General features: G+C 40.9%; 1 protein-coding gene across 1 annotated transcript in view; it reads left to right on the top strand.

Moving 5' to 3' along the window:
- hs6st3b (heparan sulfate 6-O-sulfotransferase 3b) overlaps positions 1-27323 on the top strand; it is a 74581-nt gene extending 47258 nt beyond the window's left edge. Inside the window, exon 2 of the mRNA XM_089003333.1 lies at positions 19482-27323. Within this exon, the coding sequence (XP_088859459.1) occupies positions 19482-20226 (745 nt within the window). The 3' untranslated portion in view covers positions 20227-27323. The remainder of the gene's footprint in view (positions 1-19481) is intronic.

The raw sequence follows: 27323 nt of genomic DNA, 5'->3' as shown, positions 1-27323 counted from the left end.
TGTATTGTAAATGAAAACAGAATATACTGATTTGTTTAACCTGGTGTTAATTGGATATACTAAAAAGACAAGATAGTTCATGCTCAAACTGATCGTCCCAAAAAAAAGCTTACTGGAAGTAGATGAATGTCGTAACTTGGTATAAGAGGTGCCTCCCTGAATTACTCCGTTATCTACATGCAAAGACAGGACGAGATTCAGAAAATATCAATGTAAAATTGCAAAAATTGAGGATTTCTTCTGATGCGGTCCGTAATATTATCAAATAGAGTCTGAGAATCTTGAAAAGTCACTTCATGTACTTTATTTTCCAGTGTATAAGGTGCAACCAAAAGACTTCATTTACTTGAAAAGATGACCCTGCACCTTATACACCGGTGCGTCTTTTATGTTAAGTAACACTGAGCCACAATAGTTCTCGCAACTACTGTCAGCAGCCACCGACTCCATTTCCCCCTCTAGAAGAAGTAGTGGGTAACCCCAGCCTCTATGAAAATACACTATTCATTGGGGGTGCGCCTTATACTCTAGTGTGCTTTATACACTGGAAAATACAGTACTCATATACAAATTTCCTGTTTCTAATTGAGCCCCTAGATGGCAGCATTTAGCAAATGCAGGGAACTGCGCTACTACCCAATTTATTAATTCTACATGCGGGCCAGACGTTATTGATTATATAACGGAGGCCGCAGGCCAGAAGAAAATTGACCACGGCCTGCATTTGGCCCACAGGCCGATCTTTGGTCATGTCTTCATTTGGGGATACCAAGTCCTCTCACCTAAACAGTTCAAATCCTCCGAGAACGAAAAAAGGAATAGAAAATTATCAAAAAGGAAATGCATTGACCCATGAATTAAGACTGCTGCCAAAAGTAATCTCTTGGTGCTGCTTGAAGCCATCTTGACTGAAGAATCCTTAAGTTGATCCATTACACGGAATAAAAGACTTTGTACAGAACAAGACCGAACAGACTGTATTTTACCGTTTTTCCTCAAAACAGACATGCACTGATCCACTGCCAAGCCACTTCGGGAAATCTGCCACCGTTGTAAATAATTGATCCTCCAATATCCAGCATCCAGACGAGGTGATTAAGTTGCTCCTCTGATGGACGGCTGAAATGTGCTTCTATGTCTTGTGGCCCTGGGTCATTCCAATCACCTCTGGCTCACACTTCTCCAGAGCCTGTCTTTTTCGTAAGTTTTATTCCCCGAATTGCCACATGGCAATACATAATAATTAACATCTGACGACAAAAACACTCCATACTCCATTCAAAAGGCATCTTCAATTGCAGTGCCGACTATTAAAAAAAACCAATGGCATGTGCAGCTGGTTTCCAACAATGGGTCATTAGAAAAGGCGTTTATGATGAATGAATTGCTTAATTTGCCAGCATGTTTTGCATAAGGCATGCAATCAATGCCGCTAGAGACCTAGATCTTGTTTTGTTGATTTTATTTTGAGCATTTCGCTGTGAAAAAAAATGGTGCCTCAATAGATGTGCTTTTTGAGTTGCCAAATAACTTAACTGGCTGTTTTGGGTAGGCGGTCGGTTATGGAGCGCGACGGCAGGTAGAGCGTTTGAAGGCAGACGGGTTGATGTTGCGTAGGCAGGCTGCTGAAGGTGCTGCAAGTGCCGACAGCTACTTCCATCATTAACTTCATGGCTGTTCCTTTCCGCACGGATAAAATGAGGGGTGGGGAAGATTGAGAGAGTGAGAGAATTGCTTGTTCATGATGTGTTATAGGTCTGCATGTCATCTATTTCTAAGGTAGTAGAGTGCAATAATCAATTTTGCTTTTTGGAAGAGTGAAAAACGGTCACGTTTCTACGTCAATATTCAGTGCCTTGAGATACAACCACAAAGCTTTGAATTTCAGTTTGTTAGATTAATTCCATGTTTGTCCTGGAGCTTGAACCGTTTAGGACAGGGGTCAGCATGCAGCGGCTCGGACCCGCATTTGACTCTTGTGCACCCCCTAGCGGCCACTGGAGCTTTTTACAAAATGTTTGAAAATGGAAAAAAAAGTTGTGGGTGTGTGTTTAGTTGTAGTATAGTAAGGCATTTTAGTCGAAAAATACGGCCATTAATATTAATGTGATTTTGACCCGAAAGAAACGACCACATATAGTAAGCTGTTTTTAGCCGAAAAATACGACCAAGCATAGTAAAGCGTTTTTAGCCGAAAAAAACCCAGCATGAATCAAATTATACTCATATCTCCAGGCACCACTGTTTTTCTTCGATGAAACTGGGGCATGGTACAAAAAAAAAAGACTCAACCTCCACTCACCATCCTATCAACTATCGTTATGCGTACATTTATTATCCATACCTTTTCCTCACGTCAGATCACAGGGAGTGCCATCACACTGGCACCCTGACATCGAAGAACATGTAGCGACGGGATATATTTAAATAATGTATGTACATTTGATGAGTCACCCTTTCGCACCCAGCATAGATAATTTATAGTCTTCATTTACCTCCAACATGCAAACTCCTAATAGCATGCACCATAATATGGGTGACATTTTGATTTTCTTTAGCTCACAGAATAAACAGTACAGCAGATTCAACCTTTTCTTTGACAGTAATTGAACAGGCCTCCGAGAAACAGCGAGGAGTGACCGTCGAGCATACACCAAAGCAGTTAATGTTGTGCAGAGGACATACATACATTTACATACTGTTGCTTCTTCAGTCAGTCCAGGGGAGTCGAGACCTGGTGTCTCTCCAACGCTCGCATTCTTTGCGGAAACACCGACAGAGTTAATTTCTGCAAAGCTGCTTTTGTACTGTCGAAATTGCAGTCTGGAGCCTTGGGACTCTTGCGGTAGGTATTATTTGCCACGATTGCTTTGAATTTCCTGTTCCTGCTGAGGCGTAAAGAGCGCTTGTTCTCCAGCCATGCAGCTGGGGTGCACTCTAATTCACACAACATATTACAACCCACTATTGTACGTCTACGGAAGTATCGTTGTAATTGGAATAAAGGCCTGACTTAGAGTTTGAATGCAGTCTTTTCTCCCCACGAGACGTTGCTATGATTGATGACAGGCGTTATGCCTACGTTCGGCTACATCCGAAAATCCACCTATGCTATTGAGAGAGTGTAGTTGATGACATGTCATTGCTCTCCTCTTGGGCTCATACGGTAGAGTGGCTATGGGGCTCTTGTAATTGGAAAGTTACCACTTTTGGCCAGACAAAATGTCCTTGAGTCTAAAAGTCATTTGGGCTGTCTGGACACAAGTCGACGCTTGCCATTCACCGTTGCACTGCATCATGCTGATGTTATGTACAGTATAATTACCCCTATGGCTGCAGTACAGAAAATGATAGAAGATACATAGATAGAGTTTGTTGCAATGCAGTTAGTGGTTAGTATGTCTGTCTCGCAGTTTTGAGTTCCAGTTTCATATCTCAGCTTTCCCAATGGTTCCCTGTGGCACACCATGTGATCTCTCACGGCGCACTGGTTGGGAATCATTGGGTCGACAGATTGTGTGCCCAGCGACTGATTTATGAACAGTCCGGGATGTAACCTGCCACTCCTAACTCACCTGGGGTAGACCCCAGCCCAGCCATGTCCCTTATGAGGAAAAGAGCTATAGATGAAAGATGGAGTATTATTCTAAGTGAAGTATTTTGCGAAGGTTATTATTCTCCATTGGCTGAAATGTGTAAAATTTGTTTTTCACTGAGAAATAATGTAACTTTTTCCAAAAAAAACACAGATGCAATGTTTAAAAAATGCCAACTTAAAAAACTACACTACACTTTGAAACAAACTCTAGTCGTTTTTTTGTACGTAGACTCCAGTCTGGACAGATTTGACCATTCAAAACAAATTACCGCAATACTAATACAAACTAACCAACCAGGTTTGTTTTTTTTCTATCCAGCGACAACACAGTCCAACAGAAATGTTTAAGAAAATAAAGTTATGTGGCTCATCAGTAAAACGGAATTGATTGCACTCTCCCACTGACTCAGGTAATAAACATTGCATTGGGTACAGTCAAATTGACTGTCCTTCTGTGAAGATAAGATAGTCCAGTTAGAAAATCAATATCAGCTCCATTGTTCTTGATTAAACCTATTTGTTATATTGCGGTATGGCAGGAAGTAAAAGCACTAAAGATATTTGGGGGTTATCTGCATTATGGTTCATCGAAAAAACCATTGAGGAGCTTGTAATGATTACTGCTGCGGTTTTGTGGGTTTGGCCGCATAATGTTATTTCATGTATCTATTCAACAGTCTCGAAACATAGTGTAAGCAATAAAAGTGATTGATGGGGCAAGGTCACGGAGTATAAAAGGCCACTGTGTTAGCCAACTTTTTTTTGCTGATATTCGTGGACTGTGCATGGAATAATTCCAAAATAGTTGTTTAAAGTTTCAGGCTCGCAACAGCCTTTGTATCTTTAATGCAACTTCTCAATGCTATTTTTCATGATTTTAAAGAGTTTTGAGGTATTTCTGCATACTATACTTTCCGGTGTATAAGGTGCTCCCAAAAGCCTTGATTTCTTTCAAAAGACGGTGCTACGCCTTATACGCCGGTGCGCCTTATATGTGAAGTGATATTAAGCCACAACAAGTCTCGCAACTACTGTCAAGAGCCACCGACTCCATGAAGAAGTTGTGCCTGTAGAAGTTGTGCGTAAATCTGTAGTGCCTTAAATGTGGTGTGCCTTATATATGGAAAACGTTTTTAAACATGATATTCATTGAAGGCGCGCCTTATAATTTGGTGTGCCTTATATATGGAAAATGTTTAAAAATACACCATTGATTGGGGGTGCGCCTTACAGCCCGGTGTGCCTTATACACCAGAAAATATTGTAATTGTTAAGACTCAACTATGGCAGTGACTATTGCATCAAGTACTATACATTGGTACAAGGAATTAACAGATGTTTTCTTTTATTGATTGTTTCCAACTGTCTGCTATTAATATTAAGTATAAGTTTGCTAGAGTGCCATTTATTCACACTCTACTTTCCGTATTTTCCGCAATATAAGGTGCGCCTAAAAGCCTTCATTTTTTTCAAAAGCTGACCATGCGCCTTATAATCCAGTGTGTTTTATATATGAAAAAGTTTTTAAATATGTCATTCATTGAATGTGCGCCTTATAGTCCTGAAAATATGGTACATACAAATACAACATGTATAATTGGTGCTGTCTGGACCAGTGTTGGATACCATTTTAAAAATAGCACATTGACTATTTGAAGCTCTTTTTGAGAAGAAAATCAAGCTAATAGCGACCCTGCAACCTTACCAAATGTTGAACATGCGTGGACCAGAATTTGCGTGGATCAGAATTTGTTCATTCACACAGTGTTGTGTTTTTTTTCCTTCACACTAAGTGTTGTCAGTTGGTTTTGAGTGTCATGGTCAATTACTGTGGACATTTTTTGGGGGAATTGGAAAAATATATAAACTATTTACTGAAATATGAATCTGAAAGTCGAGCAGCATCCAGATAGCTTCCCTGTTTAGAATTTGTAATCTGTTGTTTGACGTGAGGTGTTCCAACATTGGCTACATTATGAAAGAAATGCATTTCAGACACCGGGTAGCTATTATGGACTTTTTCCCAATTCCCTCATTTGACCCAGCATGGCTCAAAACACTTTTGAAAGCAAGTGGCAGGCATCATGTCGTGCCATCATTCTATCATAATTCCCCATTACAGTTTTTCTGGACTTGGACCGCTTTTACTGAATTTCCCGTATGAGTGACGATGATGGCCAGAGAGCTGGGAGAAAACATGTCCATAACCTCTATGAACTCGGACGGTGTTTTTGGAAAAGGCGTGTGAGTGTGCATGCGTGGGTGTGTGTGTGTCTTTGTGTGTGTGTGTGTGTGTGTGTGTGTGTGTGTGTGTGTGTGTGTGTGTGTGTGTGTGTGTGTGTGTGTGCGCGCGCGTGTGTGTGTGTGTGTGTGTGTGTGTGTGTGTGTGTGTGTGTGTGTGTGTGTGTGTGTGTGTGTGTGTGTGTGTGTGTGTAGGAGAATGATGGGATGTGAGCGTCCCATGGCAGCATGCAATGCTCTCAGTGTCTTCAGCTTTGGCATTATATGATGTGATTGTGATGTTGATGCTGTGTGATTTCCACTGCCAGCTTGTGTACTTGCGTGGCTTCTCTCGCCGTATTATTAATTCAGAGTTAGCCTTCCCTTCTACGCTTTCTCACGGACGAAAAGCGTACAAGGAAGGACTAAAAAAGGAGAGTATAATTAGGAATGAGGACTTCCACCATGGTGGTAAATGGAGTTGCGCTGTCGTGTTACAATGTCTAATTGGTCTCAAATGACAAGAAGAGCAGTTGAGGAAAGTGCAGAGTCACTCGCCAACATAGCGACTCATTCAAAATTCCCATCCAAATTATTCTGCTCATTCTATTCCACTTGTCTAATTATTGTGCCGTTTTTTTTTTTTTTTTTGATCCATGAACCGTCACTTGCTTTGAATTTTTGCCTCGTCAAGCCACTTGTGTCCAGATATGTTGCTTCAAAAAGTAACACAATTATATAATCGGGAGTCCCCTTTAGTTCCACGTGCCAATTAGCCATTAGCTCTGGAAGTTACTGTAATTCAATGATTGCAGATGTTGATCAATGGAAAACACCCAATTGAAACACAATATTTTGAGGAGTCAGTTATCGTCAAACAGATTTGGATCTATTCTGGTTATAAAAGATCTACACCCCTGTTCAAAAGTAAGGTACAGTGATACCTCAGTTTACAAACTTAATTGGTTCCCAGAACGTGTGGAAGGCGAAATGTTCATCTGCCAAACATTTATTTCCCATAAGAAACAATTAAAAATGAGAATAATCCGTTCCCAGTCCCATAAAACATAATTTTCTACAAAATAAGCCTTAAAACTACACAAAATATACCTTACTTTATATATAATAAATGTGCTATTGGATTTTAATTAAAGAAATAAACTGTACTCTATAATAAAGTTGTTGTATTTACCTTTGTGATAGTCGTTGGTGTAGTTGCCTCTGTCTAGCTGCTTTTCGTTAATCCAAATCAACAGAAGTTTTTCAACCTCTTCTATTGCCTGAGACAGTTGCTTAGACAACACAGAAACACCCTTAGCCACATGTAGCAATGGTCGACTTAACATACTGGTACTGGAACACTAAATCACATAGACGCACACCTCATTCGTGATTTTCAATGATCTTCTTCTGCTCGACCGTCATTTTGTTTTGTGTTCTTTTCGGCTTAACACTAGCCTGTGGTGAGGTCTTTTTCGGTCAAATAATAGAAAATGTACTCCGCTCGATAGCAAACCACATCTGCACTCAAAGGGGGGGTGGAAAACTAGTCCACCAGCCACCGTGGTGCTGTTGGACCGTGTGTTTTGGTGTTCGTCCGCCAAAAACTAGTCCGCCAGCCACCGTGGCGCTGTGTGGTTTGGTTCGTTTGCCGAAAACGTGTTCATATGCCAAGATTATATTCTCGTGAAATAATGTTCGTCAGGCGAAAACTTCGTAACATAAAGCTGAGATATGACTGTATTTGAGAAATATTTGTCAAAAATGAATCTGTTCAAAATATTTCCCAATAATTTGACCGATAAATTGTACAATTTAAATGACACATTATTTGGGGGGATGGGTAAAAACAAACGTCAGGTAATGCATGCATCTGCATGTCTCTTGCCTGGGATAATGCCTGGTGCTTAGAAGTAGCCAATACTATTAAAACATAAAAAATGGAGGACACACCTGCCACTGTTGATAATGCCTCTGGTTAACCCTAAATAAAGCTCAGATGTTCGAGTAAGCTTTTTCTGTCATTTTGTTTTTGCTTTCTATTTGAAGCCTCAGGGATCTGTGCTGAGACTGACTGATCATTCCTTCAACCACAACTAAGTTAGATGATTTGTTAGTAAGGCTCAACTGATGAATCAGAACCTATTAAATTGAAAATTCATCATTTTTTCCCAGTTTTTTACTCTAAAGTTAAACGGCTACAAAAGTAGTTTATTTTAGATTTTTGTTTTTGAATCAATCGAACAATTCATTGATAAATTTTCCCTAATTCTTTATCATTTCCTTAATTTTCATGTTGGGAGTCTTTTTAAATTGCATAAGAAATGCATAATATACCTCCTTTAAAGTTTTTGCAGAAACAAGCACAAAAGAAATGAATGTTTCTACACCTTCACAAATTGTCATTTTTTTTAGATTATCGCCGTCAACACATTTGTTTGATATACCAGCTGTGTGATATTTCTTCAGCTTTATGACATTGTTCGTCTTTCCTTTGTTTCCCGCAATGAAGGATGAGATGTCTCTCCTTTGAAGGACAATTTCCCCTCCTGTTGTTATCTGCTCTTGGTACAAGCACTCTCTGTTTGCCCGTCATGTGAAGTACTAGCGACGCCGGCGTCCTGACAACTAAATGAAAGGTCCCATCGTTCTTCAAGTTTGCTCCCGGGTGACACTCCTCGTCCCCATTCCGTCACCATCAAAACACCCCAACACGAAGCGGAGAATCTCAAAAACGGTCCATTACTGGCTGCCACGGGGATCGCAGACACCATTAAGGGATGTATCGGTTACAAATAATGCATGTCTGCAGTCTTATTCTTATCTATCTGGGAGGAGCGGCAGGATGCGTCGAAGAGACTGCAAATCCACAATAATGCCAGCCAAGGACATCTCTCTGAAGACATGGTGAAGTGAGGACTGCAGTGAGATAACCCTGATGTAAAGCATTTGAACACCTGCGTGAAGAACCCACACAGGCCTTTGGAGCTGAGCATAGCTCAACATAGATGGTGGTTGCTTCTGGTGCGTCATTATTTTTTTGCATTCTCTGTAGGTTACCAGTTGAAAAACAGAGGGATTTTTTTATTCCCTGCCCATGCCTGTAATTCAAAACAATTGTATATCATTTTTTTTTCAGCATCCCCCTCAAGCCTCAAATAAACATGTGGAGTGTGTTTTTCTTAATAAGAGAAACAGCACCAGAGAATATCATACTGGATAAAAACATCCAGTAATGGGATATTTAAATCAAGATGACAAAAAGTCACGTTCCCATTTACTTAAAGGACAACTGACGTCACTTTTTTGTTTCCTAACTGACATTAGAAAAACGTTTTATAGCGTCTAAAATACCCAAAACACGCTGTATGATATTTTTAGTCAAATGCAAAACACCAATAAAAATGACTAAAAGTATCTAAAAAGTAGTTCAATTTGAAACCGGAAGTGGCCAGTTTCAGAAGGTCCCGCCCCCATGTTCGTGGCGTCACGGCAAGATGTCTTGCCTTGCTCGAGAATCAAAATGATGGCTTCAGATTCGGAGAATATGCTTTCTTGTTGCTCATCCAGTTCTGAATATGATTCAAGTAGTTCTGCAGAAGAAAGCATACATGTTTGCAATCGATGAAAGAATTTATTCCGTGTCAATTTGAGGCATCAGGGGTGGTGGGAGATGTCGCACGCAAAAAAGGCAGAAAATGGCGACAAAGCCGTGTAAGGAATTAATCAGCCCGTTCCCACATGCTGATTAATTCCTTACATGGAGCTTTGTCGCCCTTTTCTGCCTATTTTTGGTCCTACATGACGTTTTCAGACCAAAGTACAGCAAAATGCATTGACGTGATGGAAGGACTGCTACAATGTGTCCTTTTTTCGGTCAGGGGCGTTCCTTCAGTGGCTTAGGGTGAAGACTCGTCACCAACTCAAAAACAAGACTTCCGGAATATTCAGCGCAAGTCTTAAAACGTAAAATATAGCTATATGCGGTGGAATCTTTGTAAAATATGCTCAGTAGAAGTATTTGAAGCCATTTTACAAATTATGGACACACTTTGCACTACGCATTCTATTGTTTGCTCGTTGGCCACCTGATTCGTACTCACTTCAGGCAATCATATTGCAGCGAGGTATGATTTGGGATTTCTTCACAGAGATCAAATAATCTATGACTGTCAGATTGTCTGTCTACAAGTGTTGCCTTACCATGTATGCTCAAATATCAATGGCTTAGTGCAATAGTGTTAACTAAGGTCTAAGCTTTGTAGTTGTTTTAAATACAGTAAAGTTTCAACTGAAAATGACAATAAACAATCCCCATCTTCACTCCACTTCAAGTGTGCACTCAAAAGTCAAAGCAAAAAACAATCATAAATAATGAAATAATGGCTCATATTCTGAAAATCTTTAAAGTTCAGTCACTTTTACGTTGAGGCATAAAAGTACTTCCAGGCAATTGTTACCATGAACCATCGTTGGACCAATTAAACTTAGATATTTATGTTTATAAATATTTTTTCTGCAACGACAGTCATCAACCCTTTTATAGATTGACAATTTGATGACATACACAGCTTAAAACGAGTCACCAAAAGCCGACAGCCATTTACCCATTTGATGACTTTAATTTGGCAGGCCACAAAATATATGATTTGTTGCCAGATATATGACAATCATCTGAAAGTGTGTGACACATTTGCTGTTGGCTATCAGACGAGCCAGGCGCGCACCTTCCCACTTTTTGAAGCGTATCACCATTTCTAAGATGCAATTTTAACACTCAACAAGCTCGATCTTTCCCTTGGAAATGCCATTACATTCACAGGCAGTTATGTCTTTTTAATGAGAGCGCTAAATTGGCGTCATATGCAGCGATTTTTGTGCAAAATGAAAACGGCGCACGCCATGAATGTCAAGCAGCAGAGCGACCGAATGTTACTGAAGTCGGCAGGGGAGGAACGATTCACGCTCACAGCCGCGTGATGAGATGGAGCGGCGGTGCGCGCTCTTGTCTCAAGTGGAAAATAGTTAAAATGTAATGAAGCCAATTTGCCTGGCGCTTTCTGTGCGTTGACAGTTACATCAGTGCTTGCGCATGTGTAATGTGATGACAGCTAGGCATGTCTGTGATGAGTGATTGAACTCTCTCTGAATAATATTGGGTTGTTTTGCTTATTTTTTTCCCAAATCAAAAACAATATTGACACTGTGTGAAATTCGTTGTTGTCACATACGAAAAAACATTTAAATGAAACGTTTTCAGACCTTGCCGTGGGTGGAGAGTTGTTACACTGTTCCAAGGCTTAGACAAAAACCACACTGCTTCTCTCAAATATGAGACTCAACTCGCCGACGGACCATCAGTATTCCTGAATAGACCTTATCAAGGAGGCTGAGGACTCTGATCATTGTGAGCTATGCTTAGCTCCATAGGCCTATGTGGATGTGTTGCCTTAGCGGAATTCTTTAATGTTATTTTTGTTCAAATTGCTAGAATGTAACTCATTCACTGCCATCCCCGAATTTATTCGAGAATTTAAAATATATCGTGGAGCGCCATCCCGAAATTTGTTTGGGTTTTAGTTTTTCTTGCAGAGGTGTCGATAAAGCACTGGTAAAACCGCTGGCAATATTTTTTTCCTTTCCACGAGGGGGCAGCATTTGCCTTTTGTCTATGTTAGCGCTTTGTTATAGCTTCAGCTGTAGTTAAAGGACAACCGATGTCACTTTTTTGTTTCCTTACTGACATCAGAAAAACCTTTGATAGCATCTAAAATACCAAAAACACACAGTATGATATTTTTATTCAAATGCAACACACCAATAAAAATGACTTAAAGTGTCCAAAATCTAAAAATGGAGCCGCGAATTGGGCATTTTCAGAAAGTCCCGCCCCCAGTTCGTGACGTCACGCCAAGACGTCTTGCATTGCTGGAGAATCAAAACAATGACTTCAGATTCGGAGAATATGCTTTCTTGTTACACATCCAGTTATGAATATGATTCAAATAGTTCTGAAGAAAAAAGCATACATGTTTGCAATTGATTAAATAATTTATTCCGTGTCATTTTAAGGCATCAAGGGTGGGAAATGTCGCACCTAAGGGAGGCAGACAACGGCGACAAAGCCGTGTAGGGAATTAGTCAGCCCGTTTCCACAGGCTGATAAATTCCTTCCATGGAGCTTGGTCGCCCTCTTCTGGCGGCTTTTTGGTGCAACACGAGGTTTTCAGACCAAACAAGTACAACAAAATACATTGACGTGATGGAAGGACTGCTACAATGTGTCTTTTTTTCGGTCAGGGGCGTTCCTTTAATGATGTCACGTACGGACTCGTCACCAACTCAAAAACAAGACTTCCTGAATATTCAGCGCAAGTCATTTCATTTTTTTTCACAACTTGTCCGGAGACGTCAGTTGTCCTTTAAAGCGCGATATAAATCAATGTATTGTATTAGGAATTAACTGTTTTTTTATTAAACGCGTTATTTAATGTTCATGTAGTCCTAAAACTCAATATTATTCTTTAGTCTTGCAATTTGAGTGAAAATGACAAAAGCCTTGGCACTGGAGTGGACACATTTCTTCACATCGTCTGGCAGTGGATGAGTTAAGGACAAACAAAATGCCTGATTTTCTCAAATTAAAAAAAAGACAAGGTTGACATCTTTTGTCCTTGGCACTGCTGTGGACAAGAAGTAACTAATATGCAATAAAGGATTTCATCCGCTGGCGGATGAAAGCAAAAAAAGGTGATTTCTTTCTCTCCTAGGGAGCCGTAAATTGAAACTTCCTCTGACTTTGAGAGTAGAGGAAGAAAGCTGTGAGCTGATTATTTCCTGTTGTCTCCCTTGCCTTGCTTCTTTGTATGGAATGAATGTAACAAATCCCCTGAAATCATTATACTACCGGAACAGTTGAAAGAATGGCTTTACCTGATTGGACTATTTAAATAAAAATCGACAATTAGTCTGACCCAAAAAGTGGCTTATCGATTGCTTCTTGAAAAAAAAAACTTTGAAGCATTGCCAACCAGCATATTTTTCAATCCCCTGACATATATTTAAATTAACAGCATTGTAATACTGTACTTACTTTCAAAACTGGGCTGCAAGGTCGCAGTGCAGAAAGAGAATTACATGTAAAGCATGAATAGTCATTGATTCTGCCACTTGCTGCTTCGTGTTGAGGTCATTTTATTGTTAGTGTTCTGCTTGGGGTTTGAGTATATCTCTGCACAGAATAAAAGTAGATCTTCTGTAGTCTAATTGGATACCGGGCCGCGGGCCATTTTTAAACCCAAAATTATCCTTGATTTTTTTTGCTTCTAGACAAGGTGTGCATGTGCATATTTATGTCATTCACATAATGCAATCGGTCCGTCACATGTGGGGCTGTCATTTATTTTAAAGTTACAGATGACTTCTTTGTGTTACTCTCCTTAACGAAAGCAATTGAACTGGTTGAACAAAAGTGACATTTTTGGGGCCTTCTGATAGGATGAAGTTAGAGGTGTAAGGATTCCATATGACCAGAGAGACCAGTATTTAAGAGCAAAACACACAGAAATTACTTTTCCATATTATCATGGCGTCATAATCACTGGACTAGCCTTCTTATGCCCACTCTGACCCAAGATTATCCGGTTATCAGATGTTGTACTCAGATCTTGTCTCGGTGCATCGGGTGCGCACCACCGTTGCGACCCAATGGCCATGTAGCTGACAAGTTCATGTCTTCATGACATTCACGCTCACTAACCCCGTGTTTCCATCGACTCATGACCACCAAGCTTTTTTCTAGTGTCCTTGGGAGCGCCTTGCGGCAGTTAACTTTCAGTCTTTGGTGCTGTGCTCTTAAAAATAGAACATTATCTTAACCTGAAATTGTCCGCCAAGATAAAATCAGCTCTACCGCCGCGTCTCCTCGGGCTCTCATCAAGTTCCTCACAGAACAAGCAAGTCTTTGAGGCAAAGAAGAGAGTGATGGTGGTTATTACAGGCCTCGGGTGGACGACCACCTGGGAGAGGAGAGAGAGAGGGGGGGGGGGGGGAGACAGAGAGAGAGACAGAGAGACAGACGGTCGGACGGACAGACAGCGACAAAGACAGACAGACAGAGAGAGACAGACAGAGAGAGAGAGAGAGAGAGAGAGAGAGAGAGAGAGAGAGAGAGAGAGAGAGAGAGAGAGAGAGAGAGAGAGAGAGAGAGAGAGAGAGAGAGAGAGAGAGAGAGAGAGAGAGAAGGGGGACTTGTGGGGTGAGACAGGATGAGGGACTTGACGACTAGAGACAAGAGCGAATGAGCAGATTGACAAGTGAATTCAGCGGCGTGATTAATGTGACAACCTTTGAGAAAAGGTTATAGATCCATTGGGAACACTAATGTGTGCCGGACAAGGAAGAGGAAGAGAAGAAGGGCACAAGTCAAGTGAGGCTGGAGAAAGTCATCTCACTTGTCAGGTCTGTTTGGATCTCCAGCGGCGAACCTCAACATTACAACGGATCATTGTAATCGCTTTCACATGGGTGTCTCCTTCCCTTAAAGGACAACCGACGTCTCCGGACAAGTTGTGTCCATAATTTGTAAAATGGCTTCAAATGACTTCTACTGAGCGTATTTTAAAAAGATTCCACCGCATATAGCTATATTTTACGTTTTAAGACTCGCGCTGAATATTCAGGAAGTCTTGTTTTTGAGTTGGTGACGAGTCCGTACGTGACGTCACTAAAGGAACGCCCCCTGACCGAAAAAAAGACACATTGTAGCAGTTATTCCATCACGTCAATGTATTTTGCTGTATTGTTTGGTCTGAAAACCTTGTGTTGCACCCAAAAGCCACCAGAAGAGGGTGTCCAAGCTCCATATAAGGAATTTATCACCCTGTGGAAACGGAGGTGGCCACAGGAGGTCGCCATTTGTCGCTGTGTGTTTTGGTGTTCTTCCGCCGAAAACTAGTCCGCCAGCCATTGTGGCGCTCCGTGTGTTTCGCTAAAACTAGTTTGTATGCCAAGATTATATTCTCACAAATTTAATGTTCGTCAAGCGAAAAGTTGTGGTAGCTAAAGCGTTCGTAAGCCGACTTATCACTGTATTTAATTTATCGTTTGATTGCATGCTGTCCAGAGAAAAATATTAAAAAAGTCAACTAAATCGAATATTATGCCATATTTTCCTGTGAAATCAGTTGACTCTGAAAGAAGCACAATTTGTAAAACAATAATTTCTCTATTTATTTATTAATATTAACAGTAGACATGACTCTGACTGCAAATGCCGACAGTCTTCCTCATTTATTCTCTTTGATAGGCAGGGTGCAACGCCATTATGGGCTAAATATGGGCTAGTAATAAGCTGTTGTCTGTTGCCCTGATGCTGCTTGGGAATAAAACATTATCATTTGGATCGGGTACTTGCGACATAGGAGTCACTTTCCGGAGCAAAGCGCTGTTCGTGTTCGCGTGTGCATACATGCCAGTCCACCAAATTGCTCATGACAGTAATATTCCTCCCTTCAGGAAATGACATTTGTCATGTCTGTTTTGTTTTCAGCTCCAGCTGGAGTGAAGGGCGTTTCCTTCCAGCAGGCACACCTGTTCCGCGTTTACCAATCAAGCCTGCCATCTATTTAAGGACCGCAGCGCGAGCGTCCTTGTCTCTTGTCGGGTTGTTGACATTGTTCGCTGTTGTGTTTCAAGTGTTCTATTGTAGACGTCTCAATATGTTTCATATTCGCTCTTCTATTGTCGTTGTTCTTTTTTATTTACAGTGAGACCTCGGTTTACGAACCCCTTGGCTTACGAACTTTTCGGTTTACGAACGTTACATTTATGAAATTTTTACCTTGGCATATAAACTATATTTCGGGATACACACGGACCTGCCACAATGAGTGATGTGTTCACCGCCCCTAGTCGTCGGTTAAAGCCACGTGATTGGTCAAGAACGCAGCAGTGGGGGATCAGGTTACAGACAAAGACAGAGTGAGGCCGTTCTCTCAAAAACAAAATGGCGTTGTCGGTTAAAGTCACGTGATTGGTCAAGAACCCAGCACTGCGGGAGGGGGGGGGGACTTAAACATTAAAGAGACAGGCAGACAGAGAGAAAAAGAAAACACACACACACACATGAAAAGGAGAGGATAGAGCTTGAAACAAAAAAAAAGAAAAGGGGAAAAAGACAAGTAAAATGGCGAGAAAATTGATAGAAAACAGTGAAATTTGGACCAATTTCAACTTTGATAGAGTGTAGACTGGAAGGTTAAATATCCCATCAATCAGGCTCCAAAAATAACCCACACAAGTCATCTGTACACTTGATGCAAAAAGATATCAACCCAGCTAAACAGATCACAATTGATGAAAAACTAGATACAATTATCACAGAGAAAAGCACCTACAAGGGATCATTCCTCAAGATGGTGAAAGAAGCCTATGTTCCTCATCAAGTGTTTAATGCTGAGGACTCCATTCCATCAAGCCACTAACGACCATCACAAAGGTAAATAAAATGACTTTATTGTACCGTACAGTTTATTTCTTTAATGATAATACTATGGCACATTTATTATACATAAAATAAGGTATATGTTGTGTAGTTTTAAGGCTTAGAAAATTAGAAAGTAGAAAATTATGTTTTATGGGGACCTGGGAACGGATTATTCTAATTTTAATGGTTTCCTATGGGAAATTAATTTTTGGGATACACACTTTTCGTCTTACACACTCTGTCTGGGAACCAATTAAGTTCGTAAGCCAAGATCCCACTGTATTTCAATTTTTGGGCTTGTGAATTTTGGTTTGTATATTATCGGTGTTCTCTCTGTGCTCAGAACCTGACAGCATTTACTCATTGATTTGCTCTGAAGTACCTTTGGAATTCTTTGATTGATACAACAATCGGTGAAGTGTAATCACAAAATTGCAAAATCCAATTATTGTGCGGAATTGGTTGTTGATTAATTGTGTCTTGAAGTCACTGCAACAAAATAGAAGAGGGATCTTTGGGTGTCCGTTAATTTGCACCATTTTGCAAAGCAAGAACATCCACATGCAGCCATGACACTCAGTCGTTTTCACCCAACAATCAGCAAACTGCAGCTCCTCCCCCCAAAATACAGAGGTTGTTATAAAGATCGATAATCTCACACATAATTGTATCAGTCTTTGAATAAACCAGAGAAACTGCAATAATTTACATGCTATGTTCTTAATAGAAAATGATTTCAGTGGAATGCCGCCCGGTGCCGCCGCATGTATTGCACATACTCGAAGCTGCCATTGCCTATTAAAAATTCAGGCACCAGTTTAGTGTTTGAACAAGGACATGAATTTTGCTCCTTTGAGGACGTAGATATTTTTAAAATGTCTCTTATCCAACACACCTCATTCTGATCATTAGGATTATTACCAGGCTCCCGCAGAGCTTGCTGATGATCTTAACACTTGAAATCAAATGTGTCGGAGGAGCGAGACATTATTGTCGATGTTTTATATTACGTGTTGTGCTATATTCTGTTGTGAAAGCTCTCTACCGATCCAAATTTATTGTATAAAACAGGCATGTTCATCTCTGGCCTTTGAGGACCGGGTTTAGTCATTCCTGCACGAAAACAGCTCGTGGACGAGAGTGTGATACCTGTCAGATAAGGCCTACATCCATACGGACCTCTGTACTCATTTTAGATGGGCTCCCATCCTGTTTTAAAGTTCAGCTCCTCGTCAGCAACGCTTCTGGGACTGGGAAATCTTGACTGAGACAATGTGACTTGATTTCACAGAAACATTGATGTCAAACCCATCGTAGTCTTTCCAGAACACGCTAGAGTGGCTCAGAAAAAAGGGACAAAGAAAGTTTACATTGGCATCACTCAAGACAGAGATGCCTGAGCCTGATGCGGGCTGACGCTGATGGTGCACACTGGTGACCTTTGGGCCGCCGAGTGCACTCAGACAACACCCTCTGAATACCTTTCAAGTCCCCGAGCACACGAGCCAAATGTGGCTGCGTCTGTGAAACTTTAGGAGGAGCCGCTGACAGCAGGCATCTGCCAACAACCATTCACTCACTCACTCACTCACTCACTCACTCACTCACTCACTCACTCACTCACTCACTCACTCACTCACTTCTTCATCAAGAGCGATGTTCAACTTTGGAACAACCAAACATCAATTAATGCTGTGTCCTTTATGAGTGATGTAAACCATTACACTTTGTTTATTTTTACAAGTTACTTTTCCATTTTTTTTTCAATTTGTTCTTGCAGAACCCTTAGTCTTGTCTTGGAAATTTAACATAGCCATGGAAATACATAGAAAAGGAATAAAAGTATCATTTACAGCTAACTTATCCTGTTACGACGCTTTAGGTCTGGACGCTGAAGTGTTCTCTGACGCAATTTCCTCTTTGCTACAGCGCTCCATTTTTTTGGTTACTGTTGTCTCTTTTAGACTCTCCATCCATCCATTCATTATCTGCCGCTTATCCGAGGTCGGGTTGCGGGGGCAGCAGCTTCAGTATGGGAGCCCAGACTTCTCTCTTCCCCCAGCCACTTCTTCCAGCTCTTCCAAGTGGATCCCAAGGCGTTCCCAGGCCAGCTGGGTGACATGGTCTCTCCAGCGTGTCCTGGGTCGTCCCCGGGGTCTCCTGCCAGTGGGGCGTACCCAGAACACCTCACCAGGGAGGCATCCTAGAGGCATCCGAATCAGATGCCCGAGCCACTTCATCTCGCTCTCCTCAATGTGGAGGAGAAGCAGCTAGACTCTTAGCCCCTCCCGGATGACCAAGCTTCTCACTTTATCTCTAAGGGAGAGCCCGGACACCCTACGGAGAAAGCTCATTTCGGCTGCTTGTATGATCTCGTCCTTTTGGTCACAACCCATAGCTCGTGACCATAGATGAGGGTTGGGACGTAGACCGACCGGTAAATTGAGATCTTTGCCTTTTGGATCAGCTTCTTCTTCACCATGACAAATTGGTACAAAGTCTGCATCACAGAAGACGCCGCACCGATCCGCCTGTCGATCTATCGCTTCCTCGTACCCTCATTTGTAAACAAGACGCCAAGATACTTAAACTCCTCCACTTGGGGCAAGATCTCCTGATTATCATCCCAACCACTTCACATTCGACTGCGAAATGCTCCAGTGAGAGTTGAAGTGCCCCGCTTGAAGGCTCTTTTTGAATAAAATTGTAAAAACACCTCCTAAACTTAGCTAACCGAGCAACTGTCTTTACGCTACACACTACATTCCATGGTCTCTATTTTGTTGAATAAATGAATGAATGCATGAATAAATGAATGAATGAATGAATGAAACGGGAACCCAATTGACATGTTTTTTACCCTGTCTGTTTGTCTTATATTCATTCTTTGTAATATATATCATTCTTTGTAATCGTTGATACTCCAATAATCCTCATCAAAATTTTCCTTGGCAAGGACAAGCAGTAAGAACTGTTTTATCCGATCAAGATATTTGTTATCCAGTCACAGATGATAACGTGTTAACCTCAGACATGCTTCTACTACAATTCCTCGTTTGTTTCCCCAACCTTGATCAGTGTGACGCCGTCAAGACACGCATCACCATCTCCCAGACGCGGCATGCATCTCTGACACCGGCTCGCTCACAGCACGGTTTGTTTTTGTCTTGCCTTCAGAAATTTCTACTACATCACCATGTTGCGCGACCCGGTCTCCCGCTACCTGAGCGAGTGGAAACACGTGCAGCGCGGCGCCACCTGGAAAACGGCCTTGCACATGTGCGACGGACGTTCGCCCACACAGGACGAACTGCCCACCTGCTACAATGGTGAGGACTGGTCGGGCGTCTCCCTGGTCGACTTCATGGGATGCCCCTCCAACCTGGCCAACAACCGGCAAGTGCGCATGCTGTCCGATCTGAGTCTGGTGGGCTGCTACAATCTATCCTCCATGAACGAGTCCCAGCGCGACCATATCCTGCTGAGCAGCGCCATGAGCAACCTGAAGAACATGGCTTTCTACGGCTTAACGGAGTTCCAGCGCAAAACTCAGTATCTCTTCGAGCGGACGTTCAGCCTGCGCTTCATCTCCCCATTCACGCAGATCAACAGTACGCGTGCGGCCAACGTGGACCTGAGCGAGCCCGTGCGACGACGCATCGAGGAACTCAACTTCCTAGACGTGCAGCTGTACGAGTACGCCAAGGACCTGTTCCTGCAGCGTTTTCAGTTCAGTCGGCAAAGGGAGCGCCGGGAGGTGCGCTTGAAGAGGCGCGAGGAACGCCGTTGGATGCACGAGCGGCAGCAAGGCAGGCCGTGGCTGCCCAGGCGCAGGATGGAAGTTTTGAAAAGCCAGGAGAAATTGGACAATGACTTTGCAAGCACCACTGAGGACTATACGAGCCAAGTGTCTCGCTGGTGATGTCATAAACTGAAAACAATGTCACTATACGCTAGTCGCTGTAACGTTTGATTTTGCATATGAGTGAAATTTCATAATGAACCAAAAAATGCTCGATATACTCCACAGTTGACCCTTAAATGTTCATATCCCGTGTCCTTGAGAGTTTTGAAAGGCGCTTAGAAATAAATTCTATTATTATTAGTTGTAAGTCTTGGCCTTAATTGGTATTAAATCAAACCTTCAAAAGTGTTCACATTTTTTAGCACTTGACAAGTAGGATTCGATGAGCATAAATTGTCTCAATTACTTTTGACTTCAAGATGCTGACTCGAAAGTGGCTGCCTTTACAGCAGCTCCTGTATTTTGTTCTCCAACTTCTTTTTCCTTTCCTCTTCCTTTGATAATTTTGCTGCTATGAATTGTGAATTTCTCATCTGTGAGACTAATAAAGGTTAATCTAATCAAATCGAGCTACGATCACCTGGATAGGTTATTGTGCACTTTAAGGTTCATCCTGAAATTTGACCTCATATCCCAAACGACCTTATTTGTGAGTGGAATCGTATCATCATTAATGTGTTCTTCAGCTTTTTGGTGTGCACTTTTTTCTCCTTTATTACATGTGTTCTCAATCTGGGGCCCAGTCTGCAAAATATTTCCCCATAAATAAATACATAGTATATGTTTCAAAAAAGTGCATATCTACTGTAATTATGGAAAACGGCATAAAACAAAATCATATCCGACACAAATTACTAATGCCAATTTTCGCTGTAGGCCAGTTAAACGACCATGTTTGGTTGTGAGGTATCATCACAACTCTGACATCCCTCAAGGATGAAAGTCACGTTAATTTGGAATGAAGCATTTTTTATATAATCCCATCTGAAGAACAGCATTTCTCAACCTTTATTGGGCCAAGGCAAACAAAACAAATACCCCCAAAAGTACATTTGTATACCGTATGTACCTAAGCAATGATGGTGGAATTTTATTGATGCAATTATTTTTATATGAAAAGCAACAAATGGAACATTGTACCATCTATCATAGAATAAAAGAAGTTTAAGATGTCACGATATGTCGCTGCCGTAAATACAGTAGATGAAAAAAATACAATCCATTATTTGCAGTAAATAAAAGGAAATTGGATATATGTTCACAACATACTTTATAATCTCACGGGGATACTATACTGCTTAGGTGGTTTGGAATAACTGGTTCAAAGAATAAAGCAGCAAGTTGTTAAAAATATGTTTTCCCCCAAACGCTTTTACAGCAACATTGCTTTTGTATGTAAAGAGAGCTACTTTTTTAAATGGGACTTTATTCTAATAGCATCACAATTTATTGCGATTTTCTTTTGTGTCAAATATAGAAAACTTTCTAAGGCTTGTTCGTAAAAAGGATCATGAGCGCATATCCTTGGATACATTTCCCCCAGGTCAAGAGACCTCAACCCAAATTTTAAAATGGCTGCTGTACGGACATTGTGCGGACATTGATTCCTGGTGTCTCTTTTGGTGTCTTAAAATTCTTCTAATGCTGTTTTTTTCATCATTTCATCGCTGCCTTGATTGTTTTCCATATGTAGTTCTTGTCCGAAAAACAAAGCACGAGCTGCTTTGTTTTAAAAAAAAAGGGAAAAAAAACATGAATGTCATCAAAATCAAAGAAACATTTTTAAAAAGTAGATGTAAACTGTTGCATGCCACATTCACTCTTACAATCTGTAAATAATTCACGTTATTTATTTTTTATTTATTTTTCGTTATTATTTGATGTCTATGAAAGGGGCCACTTTTGGTGCATGACGACTGATTATGTTTGAGTTGTGATGTTGTCTTTTACTTTCACAAGTGCAATATTAAGATAACCCTCAATGTTGTTGATATACAGTGGAACCTTTCAAGTCGAAAGCATTCCATTCTGCAGGTTGCCATCACAGTTGTTCTAACTCAAAATACATTTTCTGAGTTTACTGTTTTAAATGTCCATCCTAGATTCAAAGATACGAACAACTGACACGTTGTCAGTCATGTATTTTGTCTTTGTTTTGCAGAGGTGATAAGTCGAGATACAGAAAGAAGAAAAACAGCAAGATGAATCAAAGCATCTGTGACAAAAGCCAAACTGGCACGCTTTTTACGAGGCCTGGATTTGCCACCTATGTTTTTTTAACTGATCAACAAACTGCTTACCTTTGGGCATTACTGTATAAATTCGAAAACATTTTATAGATTAATAAAGAAAAATATCGACCCATTTTTGAATCCGCTATCTCAGCTCTCTTCGGGCAGTAAACAGGGCACACCCTGAATTGGTTGCCAGGTCGATAAATAACCATTTAGATTCACAATCACACCTCGGGACAATTGAGAGTTTTGCATTAACCTGCCGAGCATGTTTTTGGAATGTGGGAGAAAACCAGAGTAGCCAGAGAAAATCCAGGCAGGCAAACTCCAGCCAGAATCGAACCCTGCACTTCTGCGCTGTGAGATTGACATGCTAGTCGTCCAAGGAAAAACATTGCTTCCAGAAATCAAAGGTATGAAGCCCCTCACACCCCCAAAATATGTACTCTTATATAAATAGCATTTTTTAAAGTGGATCCTTTACATAAAAAGGCACAGAAACAACAATGTAACATCATTATAAAAAATGAAACCGTTTTTGACGCGTTTTTCTTTAATCGCCTTTGTGCTGCTACTTCTGATGTGTGAATTTGACACCTGAGGGCAGCATAACACGGGCGTATAGATATACATGGGAAATGTGACTTCTCAATTTCCTAAACCACAGCAATACTAAGTGTTCTTTGCAGAGTTAATGAATACTTGCCTTGAAGCACTAATATTATCTGTCTCTATGTGTTGCTCCATCTTTTGTGATCAAGTTTATCCTTAAAGACTGATGCTATTCGTCGGCCGGAATATGAAGTTTTGCATTGTTTGGATCGGATTGGATTAGCCTTTATTAGTCTCGCAGTGGAGAAATGTATATTTCACAACAGCAAAGTGATGAAAGGTAAGAGGAAAGGAAAGGGAGAAGTAGAAAATCCAAATAAAAGATCTGCAGTAAAGCCAGGCACTCGCGCGGCGCCATCTTGAAGTCAAAACAACAACAAAAGCTAAATAACAAATAATGTGACAGAACACAAAAACACAAAAGACAGTCAATTCAATCTGAAGCGCTTTCTGTATGCTCTTTGCTGTGTTTGTTGTCTGAAGCAGTTCTCGATGAAAGTGGAGTCCTTTTCACCAGTGGATCAGGGATGTAATGGTGAAATGTGCACGTCTGCTACAAGCTAAATATTGACAGTAAACACGAATCTGTAGCATCCATTGACGAAAAGAGATTGTCTAACATCTCCTGTCCCATGTAAATCCGCTTCAATTCCAAGCCGCGACAGTTCCGCATCAGACAGACATACGCATCGGCGCTCTACACTAATGTTTCTTTCTTCTAATCGCGGGCTCCTCAATCCATGCATCCACCAGCTGCAGACTGTCGAACAGCACCAACATTTCTGCTGAACATAGCGGGGCTGTGAAAATGCTGCCCATGACAGGCACAAAAAAGCACAATCGCCCCAGAGCTATCCAGTGATGACAGTCAGATGGCACTGACATTAGCATTAAGATAAAATAACGTTCAGAAGACAAAGCTATGTTGTTATTTTAAATACACAATGTGCAATTCTGGTTGTTTCATATTTATAATAATACATTTAATTTCTAAGTGACTTTCAAAACTCTCAAGGACACTTTACAGTCACTGGATTTTTTTTTTGTGTGCGGGTGAGCAGCGGCAGCCATTCGCGCCAGCGTTCACTCTACCCGGAAGTAACACAGCAGCAAAGTTATGAAAGGAAGAGGAAAGGAAAGACAGAAGTATATTAGAAACGTTAACTGTGAGTGGCAATAAATAATTTGAAGGCTCTTTTTTGAAACACTGTTATCTAGTTGCCAAACTGCTGCTTGTTGTGAAGGAAGTTCAGCCATATTGTACTGAGCAGCCACAAAGTTGCAATAAGCTCCACATCTTGCCGAATGGTCATGACTTATCATGACATTATTTCATCTTTGCCAACAGTGTTAACCTTCCGAATAGAATACATCTGTGTAAGCTCTCAGTCATACAGGAGTGGTCCATTGATGAGAAGGTTTCTTCAGCCGTCATCTGTACTTCTTTGAAGGTGTCGGACGTTTCGCTTCTTATCCAAGAGGCTTCGTCAGCGAACTACAATCTTTTCCTGGTAGTTTTGGGCCTATATATCTCCCTACTGTCCAGATGTGGCGATGCCTGACACTGCTATGATTAGTGCCTGCTCGCAGGTTGGGGGGAGCAGAGGACTACTCCGCCGGCTACACTGATTACTTCTATTGTCCTGACCGATTACTTCTATCTCCTGCCTGAGTATGGGGTCTACGACTGGCCTGATTGCATTTGATCTGGTATCACCTCATCAGCATAACTAAGCCTATGTTGCCTAAGTAGTCAGTTGTAGGAACGGTCCAGATTGAACCTCACCCCACCATGGCAATTTAGTGAAGGGTTTTGCTGTTTTGTTTTTAAATAGCTTCTTTTACTCCCCTTTCAAACCGAATAGAAAAAAAATAATAAATCCGAAGATTGACTGACCACACTTATGGAGACTCTTGAGCAAAGCCAATATTTTCAGAGTCAAATTCCAACATATTTCACTTTGGAGGTTCCACTGTATTTAAAAAGAGACATGGAATAGAAATGAATTGTTGTTTAAACGTGTATGCTTAATGGTCCTGCACCAGAGGGAAAGTATACAAATGTGTAAGCAAGTATATGTTATACTATTATTGTTTTCTGACGTGACATCAATACACATCAAGATGAAAGGGCAATTTCTGTTTCATCTTTTTGTCTGAGTTGATGATTATCTTGTACTAGAAAAGCCTCCCCGCAAAACACACACACACACACACACACACACACAGACAAACACACACACACTGTCACATTTTTTTAATTATTAGCATTGTCTCTGTAGATTTCAGTTCTAAAAAAAAAAAATACATCAATGCCTTGTTTTCCCCATCCTTAAAGAACAACCGACGTCTCCGGACAAGTTGTGTCCATAATTTGTAAAATGGCTTCAAATGACTTCTACTGAGCGTATTTTACAAAGATTCCACCGCATCTAGCTATATTTTACGTTTTAAGACTCGCGCTGAATATTTCGGAAGTCTTGTTTTTGAGTTGGTGACGAGTCCGTACGTGACGTCACTGAAGGAACGCCCCTGACCGAAAAAAAAAGGACACATTGTCGCAGTCCTTCCATCACGTCAATGCATTTTGCTGTGCTTGTTTGGTCTGAAAACGTCATGTTGCACCAAAAAGTGCCAGAAGAGGGCGGCCAAGCTCCATATCAGGAATTTATCAGCCTGTGGAAACGGGCTGATTAATTCCTCACAGGAGCTCGGTCGCCATTTTCTGCCTCTTTTTTTGGTGATACATTTACCCCCAATGTCAAAATGGTACAAAATATTTTTTTAATTGATTGCAAACATGTATGCTTTCCTCTTCAGAACTATTTGAATCATATTCATAACTGGATGTGTAACAAGAAAGGATATTCTCTGAATCCGAAGCCATTGTTTTGATTCTCCAGCAATGCAAGACGTCTTGGCGTGACGTCATGACTGGGGGCGGGACTTTCTGAAAATGCCCAATCCGCAGCTCAATTTTTTGCAGATTTTGGACACTTTTAAGTCATTTTTATTGGTGTTTTGCTTTGACTAAAAATATCATACTGCGTGTTTTGGGTATTTTAGATGCTATAAAACGTTTTTCTGATGTCAGTTAGGGAAAAAAAGTGATGTCGGTTGTCCTTTAAGATGTTTTCCATTCATCTATTTGCAACTGTGGGTGTTTGAAGGATTTGAGTTTGTCGGCTCATGTTTGCTCACATTTTCAGATCAAGAGTTTGTGACGTCAGCCCTTTTTCAGAACATTCTCCTTCTGACGGCAACCTTTCCACGTTTCAGTGTCAAATGTCATCGTCACAAATCACATTCATGAATATTTCCTTTCCGAGGTGTTGGTGTTGGTTTTGCGGTTGTGAATAAAGCATTCGTTGCTGTTTGACAAGCAGCGGGAGTGAGAGGATGACAGATGGGAGCGCAGTATGTGCTGCAGTCAGTTTACTGGACCACTTACCCTACACTACATGGACTTTTTATGTAAGGAAACCCAAATGAGATTCAAAGATTGATGTTATTATTTTGGATCGGTTTGGAGCGAGGCAATAATGTTTTTTGTTTTTTTTATGGTTGGTTATTTGATTACGTCAAAGCCAGTAAGTGTGGGTGAGACTTATGCCAATTACATGAAAAAAAGTCCACGCATTCCCCAAATGCTATTTCTTATGTGTCTATGTGTGTAAAATACAGTCTTAACATCAATCAATTCAAAACCTTTTGTATCATTAATTTGATCTCCAACATGTACAACTCAGTTAAAAAAGATTTCTTCTTAAAGTGGTGGCAAAAGTCTTTGTACCCTTCTACTGACTTATACCATTGAACAACGAGATCTATCTGATGCTTTGGAAGCTTTCTGATGGGCAAGGCTTGTGTTGTAAGATGTGGTGACAAAAATGTCAGGAAAAGCCTACCAGAACAGATGAACATTTTTGGGATAAAACAGAAGCGCTTTAAACGATGGCTGCGTGTGGACTCTCATTTGACCTCTCCATGATTGTGATTGGTTAATTCTTATTCAACCATGATGACAGATGTTTTTACTTACATTCTGGAAAATATTTCAATGTTTTCAATTTGGTTGAAAAGGTATGTACGTATGTACACAATCTGTGTATGGCCTTTGAAATGTATATTATTTGAAAAATGGCAAAGGAAGGGCTTCGTTGCCTGGTGGGAAATGTTTCACCGACAAGTCATTTTGTTGGGAAAGGGAAAAAAAGAGTGTGATCTCTGTTGTATCAAGTTTTGTACATGTTGAAATGTCTCGTGATCAAATGAATGGCCATTTTTTTGCGTATGACATTTAATCTGCCAATTTTCTTGTCAGAGGTGGAAACATTTTAAACTGGAAATAAATGCATTGAATGACAA

This window comes from Hippocampus bargibanti, linkage group LG08 (assembly GCF_051943395.1).
Source record: "Hippocampus bargibanti isolate YZ-2025 linkage group LG08, ASM5194339v1, whole genome shotgun sequence".
Lineage (NCBI taxonomy): Eukaryota > Metazoa > Chordata > Actinopteri > Syngnathiformes > Syngnathidae > Hippocampus > Hippocampus bargibanti.
This window is presented reverse-complemented; position numbering and strand designations above follow the sequence as displayed.